We start from the raw sequence: 24,938 nt of genomic DNA, 5'->3' as shown, positions 1-24,938 counted from the left end.
AAGATGCTCATAGGGTGTGCGTGTATGCTTCATAAAGGTGAATGTATGCATGTATATATAAGCGCTTGCATCTCTATTGTGTTAAAAAGAATACACCCTCCGTTTCAAAATACATGACTCAACTAGTCAACTTCCAGCTGGCCATTGAGGAGAACTTAGTGGCTAGCCAATTCATTTATATTTATAGTCCTGAAGTAGCACCATCGTGGGCTAGGAACTCAGCACTACACATCCACACCTACCCGTTAACCAGCAAAGATGAAGCTGGGGCGTTCTCGGTTGCTTCTTTCTTGCCATGTTCTCCTCTGCCTTTCGGTGACTTGGATGCTGGCCACGGCCGACGTACCGGCAGGCCAGCGTCCGGGCTGCCTGGCAAATTGCGGCGACGTCGACATCCCATTTCCGTTCGGCATCGGTGAGAAGTGCGCGTTGCACAACGGCTTTAAGCTCAACTGCACGAGCGTTGAGGGCGTCAACAAGACTCTTGCGGGAGATGCCGAGGTGACCAAAATCTCCATGCCAGACGGCAAGGTCTGGATAAACGCCAGGACCATGTCGTGGCGGTGCTATAATCCGGCCACTCCCAGTATGGACACGGAGTACAATGGAGGCCTGGACCTCACCGATACACCTTTCTGGGTATCGGAGGTGGATAACAAAATTATCGTCATCGGGTGTAATACTCTCGCTTATATGAGGAGCTTTCCTGTAAGTTCTTTAGCTTCTACTCCCTTTTTCTAAAATATAAGGTGTATTACTTATTCCAAAAGTCAAATATGGGCATTTTTATTATGTTTTTAACAAAAATATCAAAGTTTACAAATTTGTACCATTAGATCTATGATGAAAAATATTTTTATATTTTACTTATTTTGTATTGTAAATATTGTTATTTTATTTGTAACCTTGGTTAAACATACTCCCTCATTTCAGTATACAACGTCATATTTTTATGTTTGACTTTGACCATTGAATTTATCAGCAAAAGGTGAGTTATATGCCAAAAAAGAGCATGTCGTTAGATGCACATTTAAATGAACATTCCGATGATATATTTTTCATGACATATAACTCATATTTTGTTAATTAAAACTATAAGTCAAAATATGACACCAAAACTGAATTGGTCTTGTATGCAAAATCGAGATAGCACATAAGTTTGACTTGAACGAAAAGTGATGCACCTTAAAATCTGCATGGTGGGAATATTTTATATTATACTATTCTCTCTGTTTCAAAATATAAGAACGTTTTTAACACTACGTTAGTGTCAAAAACATTCTTATATTATGAAACGGAGGTAGTACTAAATTATGATCAACTATTTTTAGTTCAAGTACATATCCATTGTCACAGACAACCAGGCAAATAACACGTTAATATGACAAATGGAATCTTCAAGCAGACACGAACAAGTCTTGTACTACTATGTGGAACGGAGCTTTTTCTTTCCCCTCTCGCAAGACGACTAGGGAAAGCCATTTTCCTTTTGATCTTCACCAGTGAGTCTGTGGATTCGCCTCTCCTCTGCCTGCCACTCCGACGGCCGGTGACGGGGAGGGTATTCCTCGTGCCTCGGCTTAGATAGATAGGGTTTTGGTTCTCGCAAGGGCGGCACTCGGAGGGATGACAGCGCTTCTTCTTCGAGTTAGTCTTCCGGGCTCCGATCTTTCTCAAGTTCCTTCGTCAGGACGGATAGACGGAGCTCCTGCGTAGATTCCGGTTAGCTCCTCGGAGCGGCAAGGTTAGGGTTTCTCGTCGTGCGTACGCAACAGCGAGATTTGGTGTTTGGTTCTTCAGATCGATTAACGATTCAATGGCGACGGCTACGGCTCCCTACGCTGGTCTTTAGGGGCACATGCACGAAGACTTTCCGACTATTTGAGGTGTTTTATACTTCCGGTGAATCTTTATAATAGATCTGTTATTTTCGCAAAAAAAATCATGAAAATGGAATTAGACGGCCATTCCAACCTCTCGTCAGTCGCTTCCTTGCACGACACGTTACCTCCTGCACCCCGCTCACTCACAGAACCTTAAGAGCATCTATAGGCGGGCGCCTCAAACAACTCTCAAATATCCGGGCGGATGGTCCGATCACTAACCGGTTTAAAAAAGGACTCAGATGGCCGCCTCAAATGGGCTCAAACGTCTGGGCTGACCAGCACCCCTCATATCCAACCCAAATCTGGAGCGAATATGGGGTGGCCCGGACACGACCGGGAGCGTTTGCCACATCGGACTGGCGTTGGGGTCCCACAAAGAAACACCCGAAAACCTGACGATCCGACAGGTGTCTCCTCCGGTGAGGTGCGAACGTCGCATGGCGCCACTCCGGTTTGCCACCCGAGGGCCAAAGTCTGGCTATTTAAGCCGGATGGGGTCCCCCATCACTAGCACATCTGCTCCCTCCCCCTCCATGCCGCTAGCCCGAGCCTATCCACTTCTCTCCCTCCATGCCTCTCTCTTCCCTCGCCGTCTGCCTCCACCATGGCCCAACAGAAGAAGACCACTTATGTTATGCCAACGCCGAAGCGGCGCTTTCAGATGCTGGAGAAGATCCGTGCGAAGCGTGTCACCCGCATCGCAGCCAACCTGCCTACGAACTCGCCGGAACCGGAGAAGGAGGGGGGGGGGGGAGGAGAAGGAGGACCCGGGGGAGCCGCAAGAGCCGGAGTTGCATCAGCCGCCCATGTAACCGGAGCCCGACACGGAGATCGTGGACATGTCCGATGACAGCGAGTAGTGTAGTGTAGGTTGTTCATCTACGTACTATGTAGATGTCTCTTTTGCATACTTTGTATGGTTTTAAGATGTCAACTATGAGGTGTTCGAATGTAGAGAAGAAAATCTAAGGACTGCTCGGTCGCTGCCCACGGACTCGGGTGTTCGAGGGGTCAGATTTGCCTACCGTGAGCCCTTTCACCCTCTCGCGGCTGAGAGGTTTTGGGAGAAATTAGATGGGCTAAATTCAATGAGCTGATGGTCCTTGTCGTCAGATGCAGCCTGCCGAGAGGACGCGGATACAGAAGCGAACCGGATTCATAGCCTACCATGGTCGTTGTTATAGCAATTCTAACAAGCTCTTTTTTCTAACTACTGTAGAAATTGGCCGGTGTTCTTCCCAACTGCTCCAATAAACATGCCTAAACCCCATTATGTCCAGAAAATGATACTCCCTCTATAAACTAATATAAGAATGTTTATATCACTATTTTAATATTCTAAACGCCCTTATATTAGTTTACGGAAGGAGTATGATTGACCGATAGTACTTATGAGACCCGACACTTAACTAAGTTTTTGATTTACGACCTCCTGAACTGTTCGCAATGCTCTCTTCTGTTCAAGGCTATGATGAAAGTTCATAGAGTTGTCGTATCGATTCAATCACAATACTAATTATCAACATACTGTTTTCATTAAAATGACACTTTAGCATAATTGCTACATGTCTCTAGATCACCATAATTTATGGAGCTCTCTCCAAAAACATGCTCCCAACCTTAATATATGAATGTCATGAACGCCCTGTTTGGTGCTCGATCAATATTTGTACCAACGCGTGAGGAAACTTTTAGCTTCTTCCTCTCGCGCCAGCGTCGGGATTTTACGCAACGCGTGCACCACCATGCACAAATAATCACCGATGGGTCTGGATCACCATGCAGTGGCAGAGCTTCATGGGGGCCAACCTAGGCCATGCCCCCAGCTCACGAGAAAACATGTATATATTCCTTCGTATTAGGCCTATTTTCACTAAAAATAAACTGAAAGCAGTTATGTTTGCCCCTCTCTAGCCCATGCCCCCCTTGATTTAGACTCAAGCTCCGTACTGTATCCGCTTGCCCCCCTTGGATTCTTGAGGCGGCCATGTGGCATCATCACTGACTATAAATACCAGGTGGTGACGCATCACCGTCATCAAAATCCTAGCCGCCTTCCCTTCGTCATCATCTCCTACCCTCTCCGCCGTAATATCGCCATGCCAGAAGGGAACAACCTATTGGTTGAACCGCATGTCTCAATAGTGGCGCACCGGCAATTCAAACTCCCCCCTCAGCGCACTAGCCACGACAACCGGTGATTCCTGCAGCGGCGGCTACGCGTATGGAGATTACTCCTCCGACTTCTGATCTACCGGCTCCCATGACAGAGGGCAGCACCGATCTGGCACCTCGGGCGCCATCTTACCTGTCAAACAAGGTCGTCCACATCGACATCGCTGACCCGCCCTGATCGGAGCCGGAGCATGAGGACTCTGTTGAAGTCGTGCGTCGACTCTCTGGCCTCGAAGCTTGCAATGAGTAGCACATTCGTCGGCAGTTCTGCCCGGCAACCACCGACAACGAGTTGCGGCAGCTCATAGCCGCTTGTGAGTCTGACCCCTACGCCTTCCTCGACAATCTCTTGGAGGAGGATGAGGAGGCCGAAGAGGTGAAGGAGGAGGACTACTCGACTAGAGAACGTCGGGCACCGACTATGTAGGTACTACTATGTAGCAAATGTTAAATAGCGACATTGCATATTAAAAAAATATCGTTGAATGACAGTTCAAGTCGCGTATGTAATACACCGCATTTTGGCCACTATATAGGTTCTACTAAGTTATCGTGCTGATACATATTTTTCATTAGATTAAACTTATAAAATTAAAGAAAAAAATAGAAATAGAAAATTATGAAAGCAGATATTTTGTCAGTTTTGTGTTTGCGTCCGGATCCGACACCCTTCAAATCCATATAAAACGCGCTTTATATGGCGAATGGCGGCTGCACATATATGATGACTTTGCTAGATTTCCTCTGAGATGGTTCGTCTCCGCCTCATGAGCAAGAAAGCATTATTCCGGATTTGCAGTCCTGCAAAGGATGCATTTTCTGCTTAGTAGCGATCAGGTTTAGCGTACGTCTTCGCTAATCACACGTACTCGTGACGTGATTCGCCCCTGTGGGCCTGCCACTCTGTGTAACGAGCGCCCCTATGTTTCTCATTAAGCGACACCGTGGGAACTTTCGCTGAAGGGTCACGCCACTTGGGCCAGCTTAGCCGCTCGGGGAAAACAACCTCATGTTTTGTTTTGTTTTGTTTTTTAAGTTTTATGTTTTGCTTTTTGCATTTTTGCAATTTACTTTTGTTTTTACTTTAGAATATTCTAAATAAATATATTATAAAAATCACTCTACATAAAACATTTCAAAAATGCTGATCAGGTATTTTAAAAATATTAAATGTGTATAGATAAAATGTTTATCACGTATATGAAAAATATATACATTAAAATACCATGTCTATGAAACAATTTGATCATGTATTTAAAAATATTAATCAAGCATTCAAAAAAATGTTGAACAAGTGTTTAAAAAATGTTAATCAAGCATTTGGAAACGGGTAAATGTATAGAAAAAATGTTGGCCATGTATTAAAAAATGATGAATAAATTTTATCATGTATATAAAAATGTAATCAAGCATTTGAAAAAAAAATATTGAACAAGTATTTGAAAAATGTTAAATGTGTATAGATTTTTTTTGACAATGTATCAAAAAAGGATGGAATTTTTTGATCATGTATATAAAAATGCTAATCAAGCATTTGAAAAAATATTTAAAAAGTATTTCAAAAATGTTAATCAAGCATTTAGAAAATTTAAATGTGTTGAGAAAAAATGTTGAACATGTGTTAAAAAATGATGATTTTTATCATGTATATAAAAATGTTAATCAACCAGTTGAAAAAATGTTGAACAAGTATTGGAAAAATATTAATCAAGCATTTCAAAAATGTTAAATCTGTACAGCAAAATGTGGACCATGTGTTAAAAATGTTAATATTGCATTGAAAAAATGTTAATCATGCATTTTCAAAATGTTAAATGTGCATAGAAAAAAATGTTGACCACGTATTAGAAAATGTTAACCTTGTATTTGAAAAATGTCGATGAAGCATTTGAAAAAGTTTAAAAGTGTGTATAGGAAAAATGTTGACCAAAGGTTAATATTGTGTTTGAAAAATGTTAAGCAAGCTTTTGAAAATTGTTTTAAATGTGTATAGAAAAATTGTTGACCATGTATTAACAAATATTTAATTTGTATTAGGAAAATGTTAGACATGTATTAGAAAATGTTGTTGAAATATACAGAAAATGTAGAATGAACCCAGAAGAAACAAAGAACATCAAAATAAAAAAAAGAAAACGGGAAGAAATAAGAAAATCAAACAAAAATAAAGGAAGACAAAAAAGCGCACAAAAGGTCTAGCTGGCTACTTTTCACGGTCGCTAGCCCGCTACGGATCCCCGCCTGCCGCCTAATCCATCGACCTGCTGCATCAATCTAACTCAGAATAGCTCAAATCAGCGAGGGAGATCCTCTGATTACTCTATTCTGTCATTTTTGTGAGCCGTCTCTCTTCTGTCATTCTTTTAGTTCATCTGTACATGGCTTATGTTGCAAAATTAGACTAATTTATGCCTGTAGCATTAGGATCAGTTTGTTACATTGTTATCCCTTCTATAGCAGAAATATTTAGTTCATACATGGGAATTGCTTTCACAATTAATTTGCGGAAAATTTTGATCAAAATTGAATTGTTCATAGCTAACATTAATTTTCTTCGGTTCATATGATTTAGTTGATCAACCTAAGCTTCCGTTACTGCATGATATTTTTTTTCCCGTTTGCACACTAGAGGCAAAATCTCCCCCCCCCCACCCCTTCTATATTAGAATCCTGGCTCTGTCTGTCAGCGGCTCTGGCGGTGATACTTGACATTCGGTGGTCTTGGAATCTCGAAGTGATTTTTAGATATTTTATACTTCTGGTGAACTTTGATAATAAATCTGGATCATTTAAAAAAATGATTGATACCAAGAAGGTCCGCTAGTTATAACACTACTTCGGTCCCAAATTATAATTTATTAAATGCTCTATTTTTTGGCAAAATATATACTTACACTTATTTGGTTTCATAGTTTCGTGATGGATATATTTTCTTTCCCGTGAAACCGAATCCTCGGGAAACAACTCATTTCTTAGGGCATCTCCAACGAAAACCCGTAAAACACTGGTATATGTCCGATCGAACAGATTTATTCACTTTTGCAATCCAATGGGACCTATATCAGTCCGCAAATCTGTCTGGTCCAAATTCCGGTATTTTGGACACAAGTGTGGGGGAGTTTTGTCGGAGTCCGGACATGCACTTGACCAATCACATGCATGTCCCTCTCTTCTCTCTCTCTCTCCTCCCAACCACACATACATGGTCCCCTCTTCTCTCTCTTCTCCCAACCGAACACTAAACCACAAATATCCCACCACATGCATAGGCCCCACCTACTTTTTCTCCTCCCAACCGGATACTTTGGAAGGGCATCTTCAACGTCAACCCATAAATTTTCTCCTGCATCCGTCCGTAGACAGAGGGGCAGTACACGATAAGGATGGGGGAGGCCGCCATCCAATGCTAGCCGCATACATCTGGCCTCCCACTTTTTTTAAGTCCGCACGATCAAGTAACCCGTACATAGGTTGTAGACGTTCAAATAGATGCATACATAGATTGCAGACGTTCAAATAGACGCATGCAACACTAATTCAAAATTTAAAAATTTCAAATATTACATTGAGTTTCGGCAGGGATGTGGCGTGGCAAATAGGGTGGTGGAGCAACGATGAAGACAAGAGAGAAAGAATGAAGGAGAGAAAATAGGGAGGATGAAGGCGCAGGGTCCGGAAAGGGTTTTGGGTGGGGCAGGGGTGTCGGAGTCCTACGTGTCTGGGATCCGGACTCTCGCAAACCTCCCCCACGTTTGTCTCCACTTTGCGGGGGAAAACGTGTCTGAACCGTGCCGTGGACCAATACTGACCGTGTTGGATGGCTTCCACGGTCACGACGGATGCGGGCGGTTTGCGGGCCCGCCTTGGAGATGTCCTAATTATTGTTAGATGGCTCCCTCCCGTATCATGTTCGCGGACCATGTTCGGACATAAAAACAGACATATGCCGAAGGAATTTGCGGGCCGGCGTTGGAGATGCCCTTAGCATCGGATGTATGTTGCCCTACCACATGCGACCCTGCACTACGTTCTGAGCTCCGACATCGTCCAAGCTGCTCCCGCAACCGCTAGATGACCTCCCATAGTCCCGCGTACCACTGCGAGATTCACCGTCCAAGACCCCTTCCCACGGGCCACCCTGCTCTTCCCGTGCATGAACGGTTGGATCCTGCGGCACTCCGTCCTTCTCCCGCTTCATCGGATGGTCCCACACAGTCCACCACTCCCTTTGGTGCCAACTTCGCTCCGCTACTGATGTCTCAACACCTCATGAGCGACCATCGAGCTACTATCCCACTCCATACCAAACCTCCCACACCATCATCATCAACCACTCGAGCTCGTCCACCACATTTCGCATTTCCCTCATGCCGACAACTTTGATATCACCATCATCGACGTTAAATAAAATGCAATTCACCCATAAAAATTGCAATTAAGAAAGAAACTATATAAATCACAAGAAAGATGTTCACTTCGTCCTAACGGGATCTGAAGTCACTTGTTTGAGAAGAGTTAATTTCCGCCGGGGTATCGTGCATCCATATGGCAAATTTGCTTTTGTTTTTTATCAGGAACATCATTTCTCCACACGTCGTCTTTTTTGTCGGGAAGTTCATTCATATTTTGCTCGGAAGTTCACTCCATTTATGCAGGAAGCCAAGTTTGGGTTGTTCACTTCTTCTGAGCGACATGCTCACTTTTTTTGGCAAGTTCACCTTTTTTGTCAGAAAAATCATATCATTTTACCTAAAGGTTAGCTTTGTTTCACGTGAGAAGCTCACTTTTATTATCGGCTAGTTCACCTTTTTGATATAGTTCACATTTTCTGTGGGAAAAGTTCACTTTTTCAACCGGAAGTTTGTTTTTCAGTCAGAGGAGGTTACACACATTGTCCTACAGTTCATGGATTCTTTCTCGGCAATTTGCTCGTTTAGTACTAGAAATTCAAAATGGCTGCATATATATACCCGATAGTAGGATGTATTAATAAAAAATCCTATGTTATGATTTTATTTTGAATTGTGATGTATAGAAAGGCATAATGCTATGCGGTGTTTTGTGTTTCCAAATAATACTCATTGAATATATCTGAAGTTAATTACATCATAGAGAGAACACTTTTTTCTAAACTATATTTTTGTAGAAATCTTATTTTGAGAAATTTGATTTGGTAAAGACACTTTGTATTAAATAGTGTGAATTGGTATGAAACACTTGCTGTACAGATATAGCGTTAAAAACAAAATTCCTTTACTACTGTATAAGTTTGGTTCAAGACATCACATATACATTTTCCTCGTGCAGTATGTGATAGGTTGCTCGTCCACATGTAACACCACCCTTATGAATGACACATGCTCTGGAAACGGCTGCTGCCAGGCTGATGTCCCGAAAAATGTACGTGATTATTATGGCTATTTCAACGAAGACTACAACACCACGCAAACATGGCAGTCCAGTCCTTGTAGCTACTTGGCAGTGATGGAAAATGCAGCTTTCAACTTCCGCGCCAACTATGTGAATTCCACGGTGTTTTACGATACATACAATGGGAAAGTTCCACTTGTGCTGAATTGGCGGGCAGGACCGTGGACTTGCGACGCAGCTCAGAAGAACATGAGCTCCTACGCATGCGTCAGCAAACAAAGTGTGTGTATAAATGTAAATTCCACCACCGACGAGCCTGGTTATCGATGCACGTGCTCTGATGGATACGAAGGAAACCCTTACATCAATAACGGGTGCCAAGGTTCTTTCCCCTTTGTTGCCTTGTACATTTGATATGAACGCTCATAAACAGCTTGACAAGTTGAACTGAAAACAATTGTTTGCTTTTAGATATTGACGAGTGCCTTAAAAATGCTACTCTCTGCGGCTCTGGAATCTGCGAGAACACGCCAGGGCATTACACCTGCTCATGTCGCCGAGGGAAAGATTTGACGAATGGCATTTGTCAATCCCGTTTTCCGGTGATGCCTGTTGTAGGTGAGTTTTTTCTCTTTATGAGAACTATATAATATACATACATACTGCCTATGAACGAATAATTGGACATCTGTAGGAAACTTACAGTTTTTATACCATTATAGTCCACTGGTATTATATTGTTGAACAATGCCCCCTGTTTGGCAAACTTTATCTTGGCCTACCAAACTCATCAACCAGTATTTTCTTTCCTCAAACAGAGTACTTTAACTTGTCACTGCTCAACAAAATTACATTACGGAGTAGTATTGAACAGGTGTATTATAGCTCTATGTGCATGGATAATGCAGGTACAACTGTTGGACTAGTCATCTTAGTGATTGCTTTAGCCTGTGCATGCATGATCCAAGAGAGAAGGAAGCTACAGAAGATGAAACGGGACTACTTTCGGCAACACGGTGGTCTAATATTATTTGATGAGATGAGGTCAAAGCAAGGTATTACATTCAAAATCTTCACAGAGGAAGAACTGCAGCAAGCCACAAACAGGTTTAGTGAGCAACAAGTACTAGGTCAAGGGGGCTATGGGACCGTGTACAAGGGGATTCTTCAGGGTGACGTGGAAGTAGCGGTGAAGAGATGCAAGATCGTCGATGAGCAACAAAAGAAAGAATTCGGTAAAGAGATGCTAATCTTGTCCGAGGTCAACCATAGAAATATTGTGAAGCTCCTCGGGTGTTGCCTCGAAGTGGAAGTCCCCATGCTGGTATACGAGTTCGTCCCAAACGGCACCCTCTTCCAGCTCATACATGGTAACCATGGCATGTGTATCTCCTTGGCTACTCGCTTGGGGATCGCCCACGAGTCCGCTGACGCGCTTGCCTACCTCCACTCATCGGCTTCAACGCCGATCCTCCACGGTGATGTCAAGTCCTCCAACATTCTTCTTGACGACAACCACAAAGCAAAAGTATCTGACTTTGGCGCCTCCATCCTGGCGCCAATTGATAAGTCACAATTCATCACACTTGTACATGGTACATGCGGATACCTCGACCCGGAGTACATGCAAACCAACCTGTTGACGGACAAGAGCGACGTGTACAGCTTTGGGGTTGTTTTGTTGGAGCTACTTACGGCCAAATTGCCATTTAATTTCGATCCGGATGTCCCTGCCCACGAGAAGAGCCTATCGATGATGTTTATGTATGCCATGAAGGAGAATAAGCTCAACCAGATCTTGGATGTTGAGATCAAGGATGGGGATAACACCGAGATTATTGAAGAGATTGCGGAGCTAGCGATGCGATGCTTAGAGATGTGTGGTGACAATAGGCCATCGATGAAGGAAGTTGCGGAGAAGCTTGATAGTCTGAGGAAGGTGATGCAACATCCATGGATGCAGCGGAACCCTGAAGAGATGGAATGCCTACTTGGGGAGCCCTCATCTATGGCAAGTTCGACAATAACCAGTGCTGAATATTTCAGCATCGAGAAGAAAGTTGTTAATGGTCTGCAGTCAGGTCGTTAAGTAATCACACCGTCGCTTTGCTTTGTTTAATTTGTATTCGAAAGCAAGAAATCAGTGGCATCAACAATAGAATAAACAGTCAATTGTTATAGCTAACTGTCTGTTATTGTTCATTTTGCCAATTATACATGTGCAAATTTTGGCGTTTATATGGTTATGTATCTTCGGAAAAAATGCAGATATATTTGAGTTATTATTTCGTCAATTTTGCATAGTTCTCTTTTCAAATGTGATTTAGTGTGGTAAATGTTGGACACATCCTCTAAATCTTTGTATCTTTATTACCAGTCTTTCGCAACAACAACAACAAAAGGCTATGCTGTCAAAGAGTATGGTATCATGCATAACCGAATTCAGGCTACTGGACTTCTACATGAGCATTTTTCTTTTTGCGGGGAAGGCACAGGCACGGCTATGTCTCGCTTCTGACAAGACAAACCATCTCCTTGCCTGAAACAAGACATAACCGGCCCAGTGGCGCTATTCGCTCGATCGTTTTTCATTTGTTCACTCGATTCCGTTTTTTTTCTTACTTTTAAAATGGCATATTTTAAAAAATACTGAAGTATGAAAAAAAATTGTGCAATGTTAAAAAAATGTTGATAGCTTTTGAAAAAAATGTTTCAACACTTATTTGAAAAAAAATGTTTAACTAATATTGGAGCAACACTGTTCAAAAACATGTGTTTTGAAAAAATTTAACCATATATATGGAAAATGTAAAACGTATACAAGGTAAATGTTTCAGTTGTATATGAAAAATGTACAAATGTGTATGGCACAAAGCAGACATCGAAACATGTATTTAAAAAAATGTTAATCATTGTTTTAAAAAAATGTTAATCATTGTTTTAAAAAAATGTTAATCATTGTTTTAGAAAATGTTAATCATTGTTTAAAAAAAATTAAACATGTATAAAAATGTGCTTGATGTATATAGAAATTGTAAACATCAAAACAATCATTTAAGAAATATTAATCAGGTATTTTTAAAATGCTGAACATGTATAAAAATGATGTTTCATATGAATACAAAAAATGTACAAGGTGTACGAGAAAAAATAGACAATGTATTCAAAAAATGTTAAAAGTGTATATAGAAAAAATTGACAATGTATTCAAAAAATGTTAAACTTGTTTAGAAAAATTTTAAACATGTATTATAGAAATGCTCTTGATGTATATGAAAAATCTAGAATAAAAACCAAAAGAAATAAAAAAAGTGAAAAAATAAAAAAAACAAAAAAGAACATGAAAAACAAAACAGAAAAAACAAGTGCAAAAGAATGGAGAAAATGAATACCAAAAAAAAGAAAGAAAAACAAAAGAAACCATTGAAAAATCAGGAAAGAAACAAAACCCGAAGAAAAAAAAGAATGTGTATGAAAAGGAAAATCGAGGAAAACCCTGAAAGAAACAAACAAAATGTAACCATGTATTGAGAAAATGTTAAAAGTGTATATGACAAATGTGCCTGTTGTATAGTGGAAATGATGAATCTGTACAGAAAGAAAGATATGTTGAACAAAAAGGAAACATATGAAAATTGACAAAAAGCACAGGAAAAAGAAGAAACCCAATTAAAATCAAAAAGAAAATAAAATTTTAAAAACAACAGTGCGAAAGAATGAACATGAGAAGGAACAAAGAAAAATGAAGAAAACCAAGAAAAGAAACAGAACAATGAGGAAAAACAAAGAAAGAAAGACAACAAATAAAAGACGAGTGAAAACCAAAAAAGAACAAAATGAAAAAGGAAAAAAGAGGAGAAAATCAATTAAATCCATGGAAAACCCAAGAAAAACAGTAAAAATCCCCCGAAGAAAACCACTAAAGAAACGAAAAGTCAAAGAAAGAAACCAAAAAAATTGAAAAACGAAAGAAAAATCAGATGAACCAGTACGTCACCGAGTGAGCAGGCTGAAGCTAGCGAAGCGAGCAAGCAACCTATGCTAATGGGCCAGCCCGATATGCGTGCAAGACCCTAGCTCTACAGCTCTCCAAGAACCCTAAGCAAGCAACACTACTAGACGGCATTGAATCGAGCTCGAATCACATCGATTAGCGGCGTTGTCGATGGCGGAACCGGAAGGCGATGAACGGAGCAGAGGAGAAGAGAGTGAGGAAGACGACTCATAGTACTCCGAAGGGAAGACGCTGAATGGGCAGACGAGATGAGTGGAGGAGGCGCCTCCACACCGCTAGTTAACTCCGGCAACAATGTCGTGGTGGCTGATGTCATCAGCAGGCGATCTCCGCTGAGCTCCTGTCGGCCCCGAGGGGATAGAACGTGGGTGGCAACAAAATGAAATGTGTGCGAGGAGACAAACTTAATATTGGTGAGCTGTCCTGTGGGTTAAATAGGGAAAACGGTAAGGGGGTTTGTGCAAAGGTGCATGCGACGACCGGGGTCTGGCCACTTGGCCGTCACCTGTCGCGTTGTGATAGGCTTAGGACTAAATTGTCAAAGCATGTACAGTCGGGCACTTCAAACCCGCCTTATACACCCGGGCGGGCTGCTCAGTCACGATTTTTCGATTCAGATGGACGCCTCAAACTGGTCTCAAACGCCCGGACTGATCGGCACCCCTCATATCTAGCCCAAATATGGGGTGGATACAAGAGCGCGTCCGTCACGTCGGACTTAGCCCACGTTGGCCCACCCGACCCCGCATATATTCGTCCCCATCCGCTTGCCAGACCAAACCCTAGCCACTTCACACTCCTCTCCCCTTCACTCCCTCCGCCACCCGAGCTCACCTCCGGTGATTTTCGGCCGTCTCCAGCATGGCGGGCAGCGGATCTGACTTCGACCAGTCCGGATCCGTCGATTGGAGTGTCATCCCGTGCGGGTTGGAGGAGGCTATGACAGTCCGCATTGCACTTCGCCGCTCCCGAGAAGACAGCGCCCGGCCGACGGACGGATTTGTCCGGTGCGACTCCATTGCGTCGGCTCAACGGGCTCTCGGGTCCTCTGGGGCTGGATCATGGCGGTCCTGGCAACCGGAAAATCTTTCCTTCCACATCACCGAGCGGGAAGACTATGAGTCCTACCGGGAACGGGCGGCCCGTCATGGGAAGGAGAAGATAATGGCCACCGAGGCCCGTAACATGGCGGAAATGGCAGCGGTGGAGGCGGTTGATGCGGCGGTGCGGGAGGTCGCGGAGGAGGAAGCGATCCGCGCCCGCATTGTGAAGAAATAGCAGCGGAGGAACACGCACGCCCTTGCCTGAGAGCGGAATCGTGCGGTCTGTGCCATGGCTGGACTGCCATCGAAGGAGGAGAAGGAGGACAACTCCGGCGACGAACAGATCCGGCTTGATCCCTATTACGTCTTCGACCGGTACTTTCGCGAGAAGGATGGCAAGAGCCCCGGGAAAGGCAAGGGCAGCCGTGGATGATCTCCACCATAGGCGAACATGCCAAATTCTGGTAGTCCGATGACATGTTTAGTGTAGTGTGATGGAGTAGCCGAACGATGTGTGTGCATCAACGTAGTTGCATGAGTTTGCATGGATTTGAGATATGATAATTGAGGTGTCCGAATGTGGATTGTATTATTTGAGGCGTGACCGGTTAGTGTCTGCGGACGCGTCCGAGCGCGTCCGCAGGCGTTTGAGAAGCCGGATTTGTAAAGTCCGGCTGTAGATGCTCTCATATCTGAGACAAGTTTAAGGGCGGCGGGGTAAAGTTTTGCAACTTTTGAAGAAAATCATCACATTTTGTACAAGTTTTAGGACTTTGGGTGCTTTTAATTCCTCCAGAAGGTAGGCAATGCCGCACAAAATCTCAGGGGCATGTATGGTCCAAACCGGAATTTGTGAAGCCATTTACACAGATCTTCAAAATAGCTTGAATTCATCACAATTACTACTAACACTTATGCGTTCCTGTAGAAAAATTAGGTACTCGATCACTCTCAGTCACTACTCAGAGACATCCGAGATGCCCGGGGTGATGCAGTAATACGGTCGCGCCTAGCGTCAGCTTCAAACGTTTGATGTGTTGGCCTGATGATATTCCCAGCCAGGGTGTAGCAAGGGCTGGTATGATAATCTGGTGGTAAGTGTGTCTCTATGCATCCGCCCACGCTCCTGCGACGCGCCGCTCAGGTGCCCGCAGTGTGACGCCCGGGTAATCAAGTTACAGTAATTCCCCGTTAATGCTGTCACGTCACCTCGGTTACTGATAATAAACTAGCGATAATTCAAAACCGAAACAAATTCAAAATTTAATTAAAGGATAGAACAAAAGTTTTCAAATGTTAAAACCAAAATGTTCGGGTTGTGACAAATATTGCATAGGTAATTACAGTGAAGAACCCGTAATTAAGTAAAATATTTAAATGCACTATAGTTGGTAAAACAACGGCAAAAAACTTATTTAAATGCTTTTAAATACTTAACAAATATTAAACTAGTTCATTGGATCACCAAGTTTGTTGAGGAAGTGGCCTAAGTTAAAATGCTAATTTAGGAGTGGGCGTTATATTTTTGTATAAGGATTTGCTAACTAAAATAAATAAAACAGAAAGAAAAAATAAACAAAAGATGGAACAAAATAAAACCCCCCTCTCTCCCATGGGCCACGGCCCGACCGGCCACCCACCAGGCCGACCCACCCCAGGCCAATAACCCCCTCCAGGGGCACCGAAACCCTAACCCACCTCCACACGATCCCTACTCCTCCCTGTCGCCCCACTCCCCACTTCCCCCTCACCCGATCCCAATTCTGGATCGGGGCAACCGCGCACGGCCGTCCCCGCCCCCAGCGCTCACCGCCTCAATTCCGCCGCCGCCCGGAGACCCCGTCGTCGACCACCGCTGCCTGAAGTCTCCGCCGACGCCGTCATCGCCCAGCGTGCCTCGGCCCCCCTCCTCGTCCCGTGCCGAGGCCGCCATTCCTGCACAGCGCCATCGACCTTGTCGCCTTGCCGCACTCATCGCCGGTGACCCGGACGCCGCCCCTTTGTCGTCCTCCTCCCCGAGCCCACTGCCCTGTCCCTACGAACCTCCAGTGAGGCCCCCATCTTCTCCTCTTCCCCGCACCACGCTGGTAGCGGTCGCCGCGGACACTCCGCTCCCGTGCGCTCGCCGCAACCCCCTCGCGCACGCTCACCGCGGACGGGCCGCGCGCCGCTCCGCCTGGCCGCGCCCGTCGCCCCGCCCCGACGTGCCCCGCTTGCGTCGACTGCTCGCCGCGCACGCGTACACCCCCTGGAGCCCCTCGATGCTCCCTGGCCGCGCCAGCCCGCGCTGAAGCGCGGGCGCCTTCACACGCCCCGCGCTTGTTTCCGCCTCGGGGCCGCGATCTCCTCCCTCATGCCGCGCCTGGGTCATGTGCCCGCTCGCCCCGCCGCACTCTAGTCGTGCCAAGTCCACTGCCGCCCGGGGCCCTGCCGTGCTCCGGCGGCCGTTGCTCGCAACCGCGCCAGAACGGGCTTGCCCCGTTCGGGCTAGCGCCTGCACGCTCCAGCGCCCGTTAACCCAGCGCCCGCAAGGCCCCTCTGGGCCACTGACATGGGGGCCCACCCCAGAATGATTTTAAAATAAAATAAAAAATGAATTAATAAAATAAATGATAATTAATTAATTAATTAATTAAGTTAAAAAAAATCATGTTTAATTAATCTAATCAATTAGTTAAGTTAATTAAACCCTACTTAGACTAAACAGTCAATGATGAGCGGGACCCACCTGTCAGGTTGACCAGGTCAATGCTGACATCATGCTGACGTCAGCAAATACTATTCTGGATAATGTTGCTTTAAATAATTAAATAAATCCGAAAAATGATTTAAATCTTTTAAAATTAATATAAAATAAACCGTATCTCGGATGAAAAAACTTTGTACATGAAAGTTGCTCAGAACGATGAGACGAATCCGGATACGCAACCCTTTCGTCTGCCACGCATCCCTAGCGTAGCGAACACGCAACTTTCCCCCCTCTGGCTCCTCTGCCCGAAAAACGCGAAACACCGGGGATACTTTCCCGGATGTTTCCCCCCTTCACCGGTACCACCTCGTACCGCGTTAGGGCACACTTAGCATCACGCTTTGCCATGTCATGCATCATCATGCATTTGTTTGCATTATATTTATTGTTTCTCCCCCTCTTCTCTCGCTAGACACCGAGACCGACGCCGCTGCTACCCAGTACGACTACGGTGTTGACGACCCCTCTCTCTTGCCAGAGCAACCAGGCAAGCCCCCCTTGATCACCAGATATCGCCTACTCTCCTCTATACTGCTTGCGTTAGAGTAGTGTAGCATGTTACTGCTTCCCGTTAATCCTATTTTGATGCATAGCCCGTCCTTGCTACTACTGTTGTTACCTTTACCTGCAATCCTAATGCTTAGTATAGGATGCTAGTTTATCATCAGTGGCCATACTTTCTTGTCCGTCTGCCATGCTATACTATCGGGCCGTGATCACTCGGGAGGTGATCACGGGTATATACTTATACATAAATACATGCTATACAGTTGGTGGCTAAAGATGGGTCGGCTCGTAGGAGTACCCGCGAGTGATTCCGATGTTGGGGGCTGAAGGGGCAGGTGGCTCCATCCCGGTAGAGGTGGGCCTGAGTTCTCGAAGGCCCCCGATGGTTACACTGTGGCGAAGCGACAGGGCAGGTTGAGACAACCTAGAAGAGAGGTGGGCCTGGCCCTGGTCGGCGTCCGTGGTTATTTCAAAATAACACGCTTAACGAGATCTTGGTATTTGATCTGAGTCTGGCTACTGGCCTATACGCACTAACCATCTATGCGGGGACAGTTATGGGCACTCGACGTCGTGGTATCAGCCGAAGCCTTCGTGACGTCAGCGACTGAGTGGCGCGCGCCGGGTTGGACCGCGTAACGCAACTTCCTTTGTAATGGAGGTTGCTAGGTCTGCTCTCCGGCCGCGTTCGCAACGTGCAGGTGTGCAAAGGGCGATGGGCCCAGACCCCTACGCCATAGGATTTAGACCGGCGTGCTGACCTCTCTGTTGTGCCTAGGTAGGGCTGCAACGTGTTGATCTTCCGAGGCCGGGCATGACCCAGGAAAGTGTGTCCGGCCAAATGGGATCGAGCGTGTTGGGTTATGTGGTGCACCCCTGCAGGGAAGTTAATCTATTCAAATAGCCATGATCTTTGGTAACAGGACGACTTGAAGTTGTACCTTGACCTTATGACAACTAGAACCAGATACTTAATAAAACACACCCTTCCAAGTGCCAGATACAACCCGGTGGTCGCTCTCTAACAGGGCGACGAGGAGAGGATCGCCGGGTAGGGTTATGCTATGCGATGCTACTTGGAGGACTTCAGTCTACTCTCTTCTACATGCTGCAAGACGGAGGTTGCCAGAAGCGTAGTCTTCGACATGATTAGCTATCCCCCTCTTATTCTGGCATTCTGTAGTTCAGTCCACCGATATGGCCCTTTACACATATACCCATGCATATGTAGTGTAGCTCCTTGCTTGCGAGTACTTTGGATGAGTACTCACGGTTGCTTTCTCCTGCTTTTCCCCCTTTCCCTTCTACCTGGTTGTCGCAACCAGATGTTGGAACCCAGGAGCCAGACGCCACCGTTAACGACGACTACTACTACTCGGGAGGTGCCTACTACTACGTGCAGCCCGCTGACGACGACCAAGAGTAGTTTAGGAGGATCCCAGGCAGGAGGCCTGCGCCTCTTTCGATCTGTATCCCAGTTTGTGCTAGCCTTCTTAAGGCAAACTTGTTTAACTTATGTCTGTACTCAGATATTGTTGCTTCCGCTGACTCGTCTATGATCGAGCTCTTGTATTAGAGCCCTCGAGGCCCCTGGCTTGTAATATGATGCTTGTATGACTTATTTTATTTGTAGAGTTGTGTTGTGATATCTTCCCGTGAGTCCATGATCTTGATCGTACACATTTGCGTGTATGATTAGTGTATGATTGAATTAGGGGCGTCACAAGTTGGTATCAAAGCCGACTGCCTGTAGGAATCCCCTTTCCAAACTCCTTGGCCGAAGTTGAGTCTAGTCATTGCAAAACTTTTACTAACATGGCTGTGTGGCTTACGGCCCCACGTCGCCATTGGGTGGTATTAGAATCTTTTACTCCTCGATCTTTACTCTGGGACTCTAATCTCTCCCCTATTTGGGTTAAATGATTTTGCTAAAAGGACTAACTTTAGGTTCTCGAAGGACTTCCTCCCGGAGACCCCCTCACTTCAGATGACCGTCTGCTGCACCAGAAGAATTCGAAGATACTCTCCGATGTTCTCTTGAGACTTTAAGGCGTCGCTTTTGCAATTCCCTTCCATCGATAAACCCCTATGGATAACCACGTATACTCGCCATTCATACAATGTTTCCCAGTTGATCTTGTTATTACAAGATACCCCGAAATTCTCTTTGTTGTTCCGAGAATTCTTGGAGCTTACTGCCTTGTTGTTCTTTGTCACCTGAATACCCCTACGGATAATTCTCGCACTTACCGAGCATCCGCTCATCCCCAGTTGATTCAAGTATTTCACAAAAGTGTTCAAAATACCATTCGATCTTCCGAAAATCCTCAGGAGCCTTTTTGCTCCTGAAATTCTTGTTTACTTGCATTATGATTAATTTTAAGTCTGGTAATCTTATTGGCTTCCTTTGTTATTATCATTTTGAGTTCCTTGATTCAATATGTTGCGAATGCTCACGATCATCAGTAGAATACTAGAATTCTCCCTTTTGGATCAGACGTCATTTCTAGGTCTGAGCTGGTTCTCGCCAATCATATTGTCGTCAAATTGTGACCCTAAGACTATTCAACCTATCCATCCTTGATCAGAGCGTCTACTTCTGACCCTTCGATTTGGATTCATAATTCCTTTGCATTTATGCTTCGAATTATTCAGATGATTCTATAACCTGATGCATTTGCATTCTTTCCTTTTCTGGTTGGGTACCGATACTCACATCAGATCCTTTGTGGACCGTCAAGTCCTTTGTTGGATTATTATCTGACAGCGTCCTTCATATTCAAGAAGCCTGTGAGCTTTTCCTCGGATACATAATGCCTTTGGCAAATTGTATCCTCTGCTTTATCAAGCATGCTCTACTATCGAGCTTGTGTTATTATTCTTGAAATTTGTGGTATATACTCCTAAGATGCCCCGATGGGTTGAACCTATGCCTTCCCCAAACGGTATGAACCCGAAAGTTTTCGCGAGTCATACTCTTCTGTTGTTTCGCCAGATATAATTTCTACACTACAGCCTCATCAAAAGCTAGAAGTAAAATGAAAGGTTATGCATTGAAGAAGTGGGAGTCGACCTTGAGCCTTTGCATTCATGCCCATGGACCCGTTGTGGAACTTTTCATCAAAGCTTCTTGTAAATGATAATAATCCCCTTGTTATAAGTTCGTCCTGTATCTATGTTTGGTCCCTTGCAATCATGGTTCTGACCATATTTTCTCCTTAATACCATTTCTCGGACAAGTTGAAGTACTTGTCCTATGCAGATCATTGCACCTGTCCAACCTTTACTTTGATCTACTGTCGAGTATTACACTATGATATCTTGATAATGTCATGGAATTGCATAACTTCTTATGGGTTCTTCATTAACTGTTATATCTCACCGATTCCAATTTTTCTGGGTTCTGGGTTGTCGTCAACCGAGAACACCGATATGTGAACCGATTCCGCATTCCAGTTTGATAACCCTATTAATTTCGTTGCTTATGAGTTCAATAATGCTTCAAGTCATTCCTAGCCTGATGGGCTATACCATTATTGGGCTAATTTTTAACTGTGCTACCTGGTCCTTCTTCACGAAGGACAAATTTCGACAGTGAGCTAATCTTACGTCGATCTTCATTGTCATATCATTTCTCCTTAAATAGCAAACTTGATTTCGAGTTTGTTTCATACCAATGGTTCTGATAACTTTCGCTTCACCCTTCCTTTTGCTTGATGTCATCGATGATCGATTATATCCTCATGAAACCCCTCGACAAGTGTGTCGTGATCACCATCAACATTTTGACCCCTTCCAGGATATCAATTGAATTCATGATGATAAGTGCCATCCTCGTCCCATGGTAATTTGAGTTACCATCGACAACATCTTTACCTTCCTTTCATTACTAACTTGTTCATGTTATGGATGCAACTTGCTATCCAGCTCGTATTATATTCTACCTTGAAGTATTACTGCCTTTTTGTCAAGGATGTTGTGAGAATTTCACCACCTCTTGAGAATTCTTGTATCAGTGATACTTCACCATCACCATTCTTTTCTTGGTCCCCGTGTTGTTCCTAACAGGAATACCGACAGATGGACTAGTAATTTAAAAAACTTTTAGCAGCCTTACTACTTTGAAGTTAATGGTCAACATTTCATTCTTAGACCATTGGTTATCGAATCGCCATTCTGACATTGTTTATGCTACCTAAGTCCGTATTTCGGGTGCACCATCAACCAATGTTTAATCGTGTATGTTTTCCTCGAGTATACATCATTATATCATTTGATCTGACAAAAAGCTATCTCCTTGTTCACATAATTATGGAAATCCATTTTTTTGAAAATCTCATTGAGTTGTCGCTGAGTTCATCAGCCACCTCTTCATCCTCCGCTTGGTCTTAATGATGAACTCTTATTTCGGAACTCGCTTCCATAGTACATCCCCCGAGAATCTTACAATGTCGTCTCGTCAATTGTGTTGCACCTTTTCTTCTCAGGCATCCTAAGTCTGAGGCATCCTGGCACCAATCAGATCTGAATCTCGGTCAGATATGATGATTGGGACATATTTCCAATAGTTATAACAATGGGTCTTTATATGACCCGGTAAGATGATGTCATGCCTAGCACACCTGGCCGGAGGCCCTATTGTTATAGTTTCCTTTTCAGCAAGGCTATCCATTCTTCCGTGAGGAAACTGGAAGACTTATTCTGTGAGTTGTTCCTGATGGATCCTTTGTGTATCCAAAGTCTGATCTCTACCCAGTGACCATGCCAATGCTATCTCGAAGCATGTTTGTGGTACTCCGATTTTCGATAAGAACATTTGAAGCACAATACTAAATTTTATCCATCAATTATCCAAACACCGTTGTATGGGTAATGTCAAGAAGTTTCTCTCCCCTTACCTATAGAGTTTTCTACGTTGTATCCTGTCATAGATATCATGCTCTGCTTGTCCTTGGGAAGGATATACCACTGAATGTGTTTAAACACATTTTTTCCTTTCCATTGTTCTGTTTAACCTGATGATCACATTTTCCTTTCCATTGGTTTATTCGACCTTTCTGGTGAACATTATGATCTAAGCAGTATTAATTCCCTGCTTATGTTAACACCCCCATGTACAATTCTGTCAGTAAGACCATGTTGCCTTTGTTGATGACATTCTGGTAACCACCGATGGACGAGAACCTTGCCTATTGATCCTCCTCGTTCAACGAGCATGAAAATGGTTCTCTTCGTCCCCTGCCCTTGGTACCGACGCTGTTGCCGACATAACCGATAGGTTATGGTCTGACCTGCATGGTTATCATTACCGTGCAAGATGACACCACTCTTTCTGTCTTAACCCACTGGGCCCGTAACCCACAAGTTCCACAGGATCTAAAACCCGACTCTCCTGTACATCCTGTTGCCAAAGATATTCCTCGCGCTTGACTTGATGTGTAATTCGCGAGCCACCTTCCTAGTGATCTACTCTGGTATCAGGAGCAATACTTATTCTCGTGCCCTGAAACCCTTTCACCTTCTAATTGGGCATCGAACGATTGCCTATCCGCTTGATACTTCTTACTATACCTTCTTGCTTGGCTCTCGTTGTGTTTCATTTGACCAACTCGAGAGGTACCCCTGTGTTCATTCATGGGATAACCCCCGATGGTTAACCCTTATAGCATTCTATCATTGTCGAACTGCCCCTTACCTATTCGTAAGTACGAGACAGACCCCGAAGAAAGGATGCGACTTCGTCAAGATGACCTGAAGTAGAGAAATGAAGACATCAACGACAGAGATCAACTTCTTCGTGAAGAGCAAGCCAGGATGAGAAGACCCGCTAGATTCATAACCAAAACCTTTCCCCCTTTCACTACCTCTTAAATCTCGGGACGAGATTTCTTGTAGTGGAGGAGAATTGTGGCGCCCGGGTAATCAAGCTACAGTGATCCCCCGCTAATGCTGCCACGTCACCTTGGTTACTGATAATAAACTAGCGATAGTTCAAAACCGAAACAAATTCAAAATTTCATTAAAGGATAGAACAAAAGTTTTCAAATGTTAAAACCAAAATGTTCGGGTTGTGACAAATATTGCATAGGTAATTACAGTGAAGAACCCATAATTAAGTAAAATATTTAAATGCACTATAGTTGGTAAAACAACGGCAAAAAATTATTTAAATGATTTTAAATACTTAACAAATACTAAACTAGTTCATTGGATCACCAAGTTTGTTGAGGAAGTGGCCTATGTTAAAATGCTAATTTAGGAGTGGGCGTTATATTTTTGTATAAGGATTTGCTAACTAAAATAAATAAAACAGAAAGAAAAAATAAACAAAAGATAGAACAAAATAAAACCCCCCTCTCTCCCATGGGCCACGGCCCGACCGGCCACCCACCAGGCCGACCCACCCCAGGCCAATAACCCCCTCCAGGGGCACTGAAACCCTAACCCACCTCCACACGATCCCCACTCCCCCCTGTCGCCCCACTCCCCACTTCCCCCTCACCCAATCCCGATTCTGGATCGGGGCAACCGCGCACGGCCGTCCCCGCCCCCAGCGCTCACCGCCTCGATTCCGCCGCCGCCCGGAGACCCCGTCGCCGACCACCGCTGCCTGAAGTCTCCGCCGATGCCGTCATCGCCCAGCGTGCCTCGGTCCCCCTCCTCGTCCCGTGCCGAGGCCGCCATTCCTGCGTAGCGCCATCGACCCTGTCGCCTTGCCGCACTCGTCGCCGGCGACCCGGACGCCGCCTGTCGTGGTTTTGTCACGGCAGATGTCCTAGAGAAATGACTTAGTCGTGGAGCCATCGCGACGGGTTAGCTTGAAGGGGTTAAAGCGGACACAAGGACACAAGAGAGTTTATACTAGTTCGGCCCCTTCGATCAAGGTAAAAGCCTACGTCTAGTTGTGATGGAATTGATGGGGTTTCGATGACTAGGGAGCAAACAAGCTTCGCCTATCTCTCGCGTTGTTGTCTGTTGTCCTTGAACCGCCGCCGGGTCGTCCCCTTATATACACGGGTGACTCTCGTCGGCTTACGGAGTCCCGATACCGGCTCATAGATGTGTCCGGTTTGGTCTCTTCTTATTCCTAACTTACAATACAGGTTAACTACTAACGCCGGTTTACGGCTGCAGGCCTTGAGCCGACCATGGGCCTTGAGCCCTCCTCTGTTTTCTTGGGCTTTATCTTACTT

General features: G+C 44.5%; 1 protein-coding gene across 1 annotated transcript; it reads left to right on the top strand.

Annotated features, from left to right (window-relative positions):
- Positions 1 to 218: 218 nt before the first annotated feature.
- On the top strand, positions 219 to 11,642 carry LOC125509630 (putative wall-associated receptor kinase-like 16). The gene is made up of 4 exons (XM_048674647.2): positions 219 to 708; positions 9,369 to 9,813; positions 9,903 to 10,049; positions 10,340 to 11,642. Exons 1-4 carry the CDS (start codon positions 259 to 261, stop codon positions 11,518 to 11,520), a joined length of 2,223 nt encoding a protein of 740 aa, XP_048530604.2. The 5' UTR covers positions 219 to 258; the 3' UTR covers positions 11,521 to 11,642.
- Positions 11,643 to 24,938: the final 13,296 nt, after the last annotated feature.

Source organism: Triticum urartu, chromosome 5A (genome assembly GCF_056163025.1).
Source record: "Triticum urartu cultivar PI428250 chromosome 5A, HENAU_Tu73, whole genome shotgun sequence".
Lineage (NCBI taxonomy): Eukaryota > Viridiplantae > Streptophyta > Magnoliopsida > Poales > Poaceae > Triticum > Triticum urartu.
The sequence above is the reverse complement of the archived record's forward strand: the minus strand, read 5'-3'. Positions and strand labels throughout refer to the sequence as shown.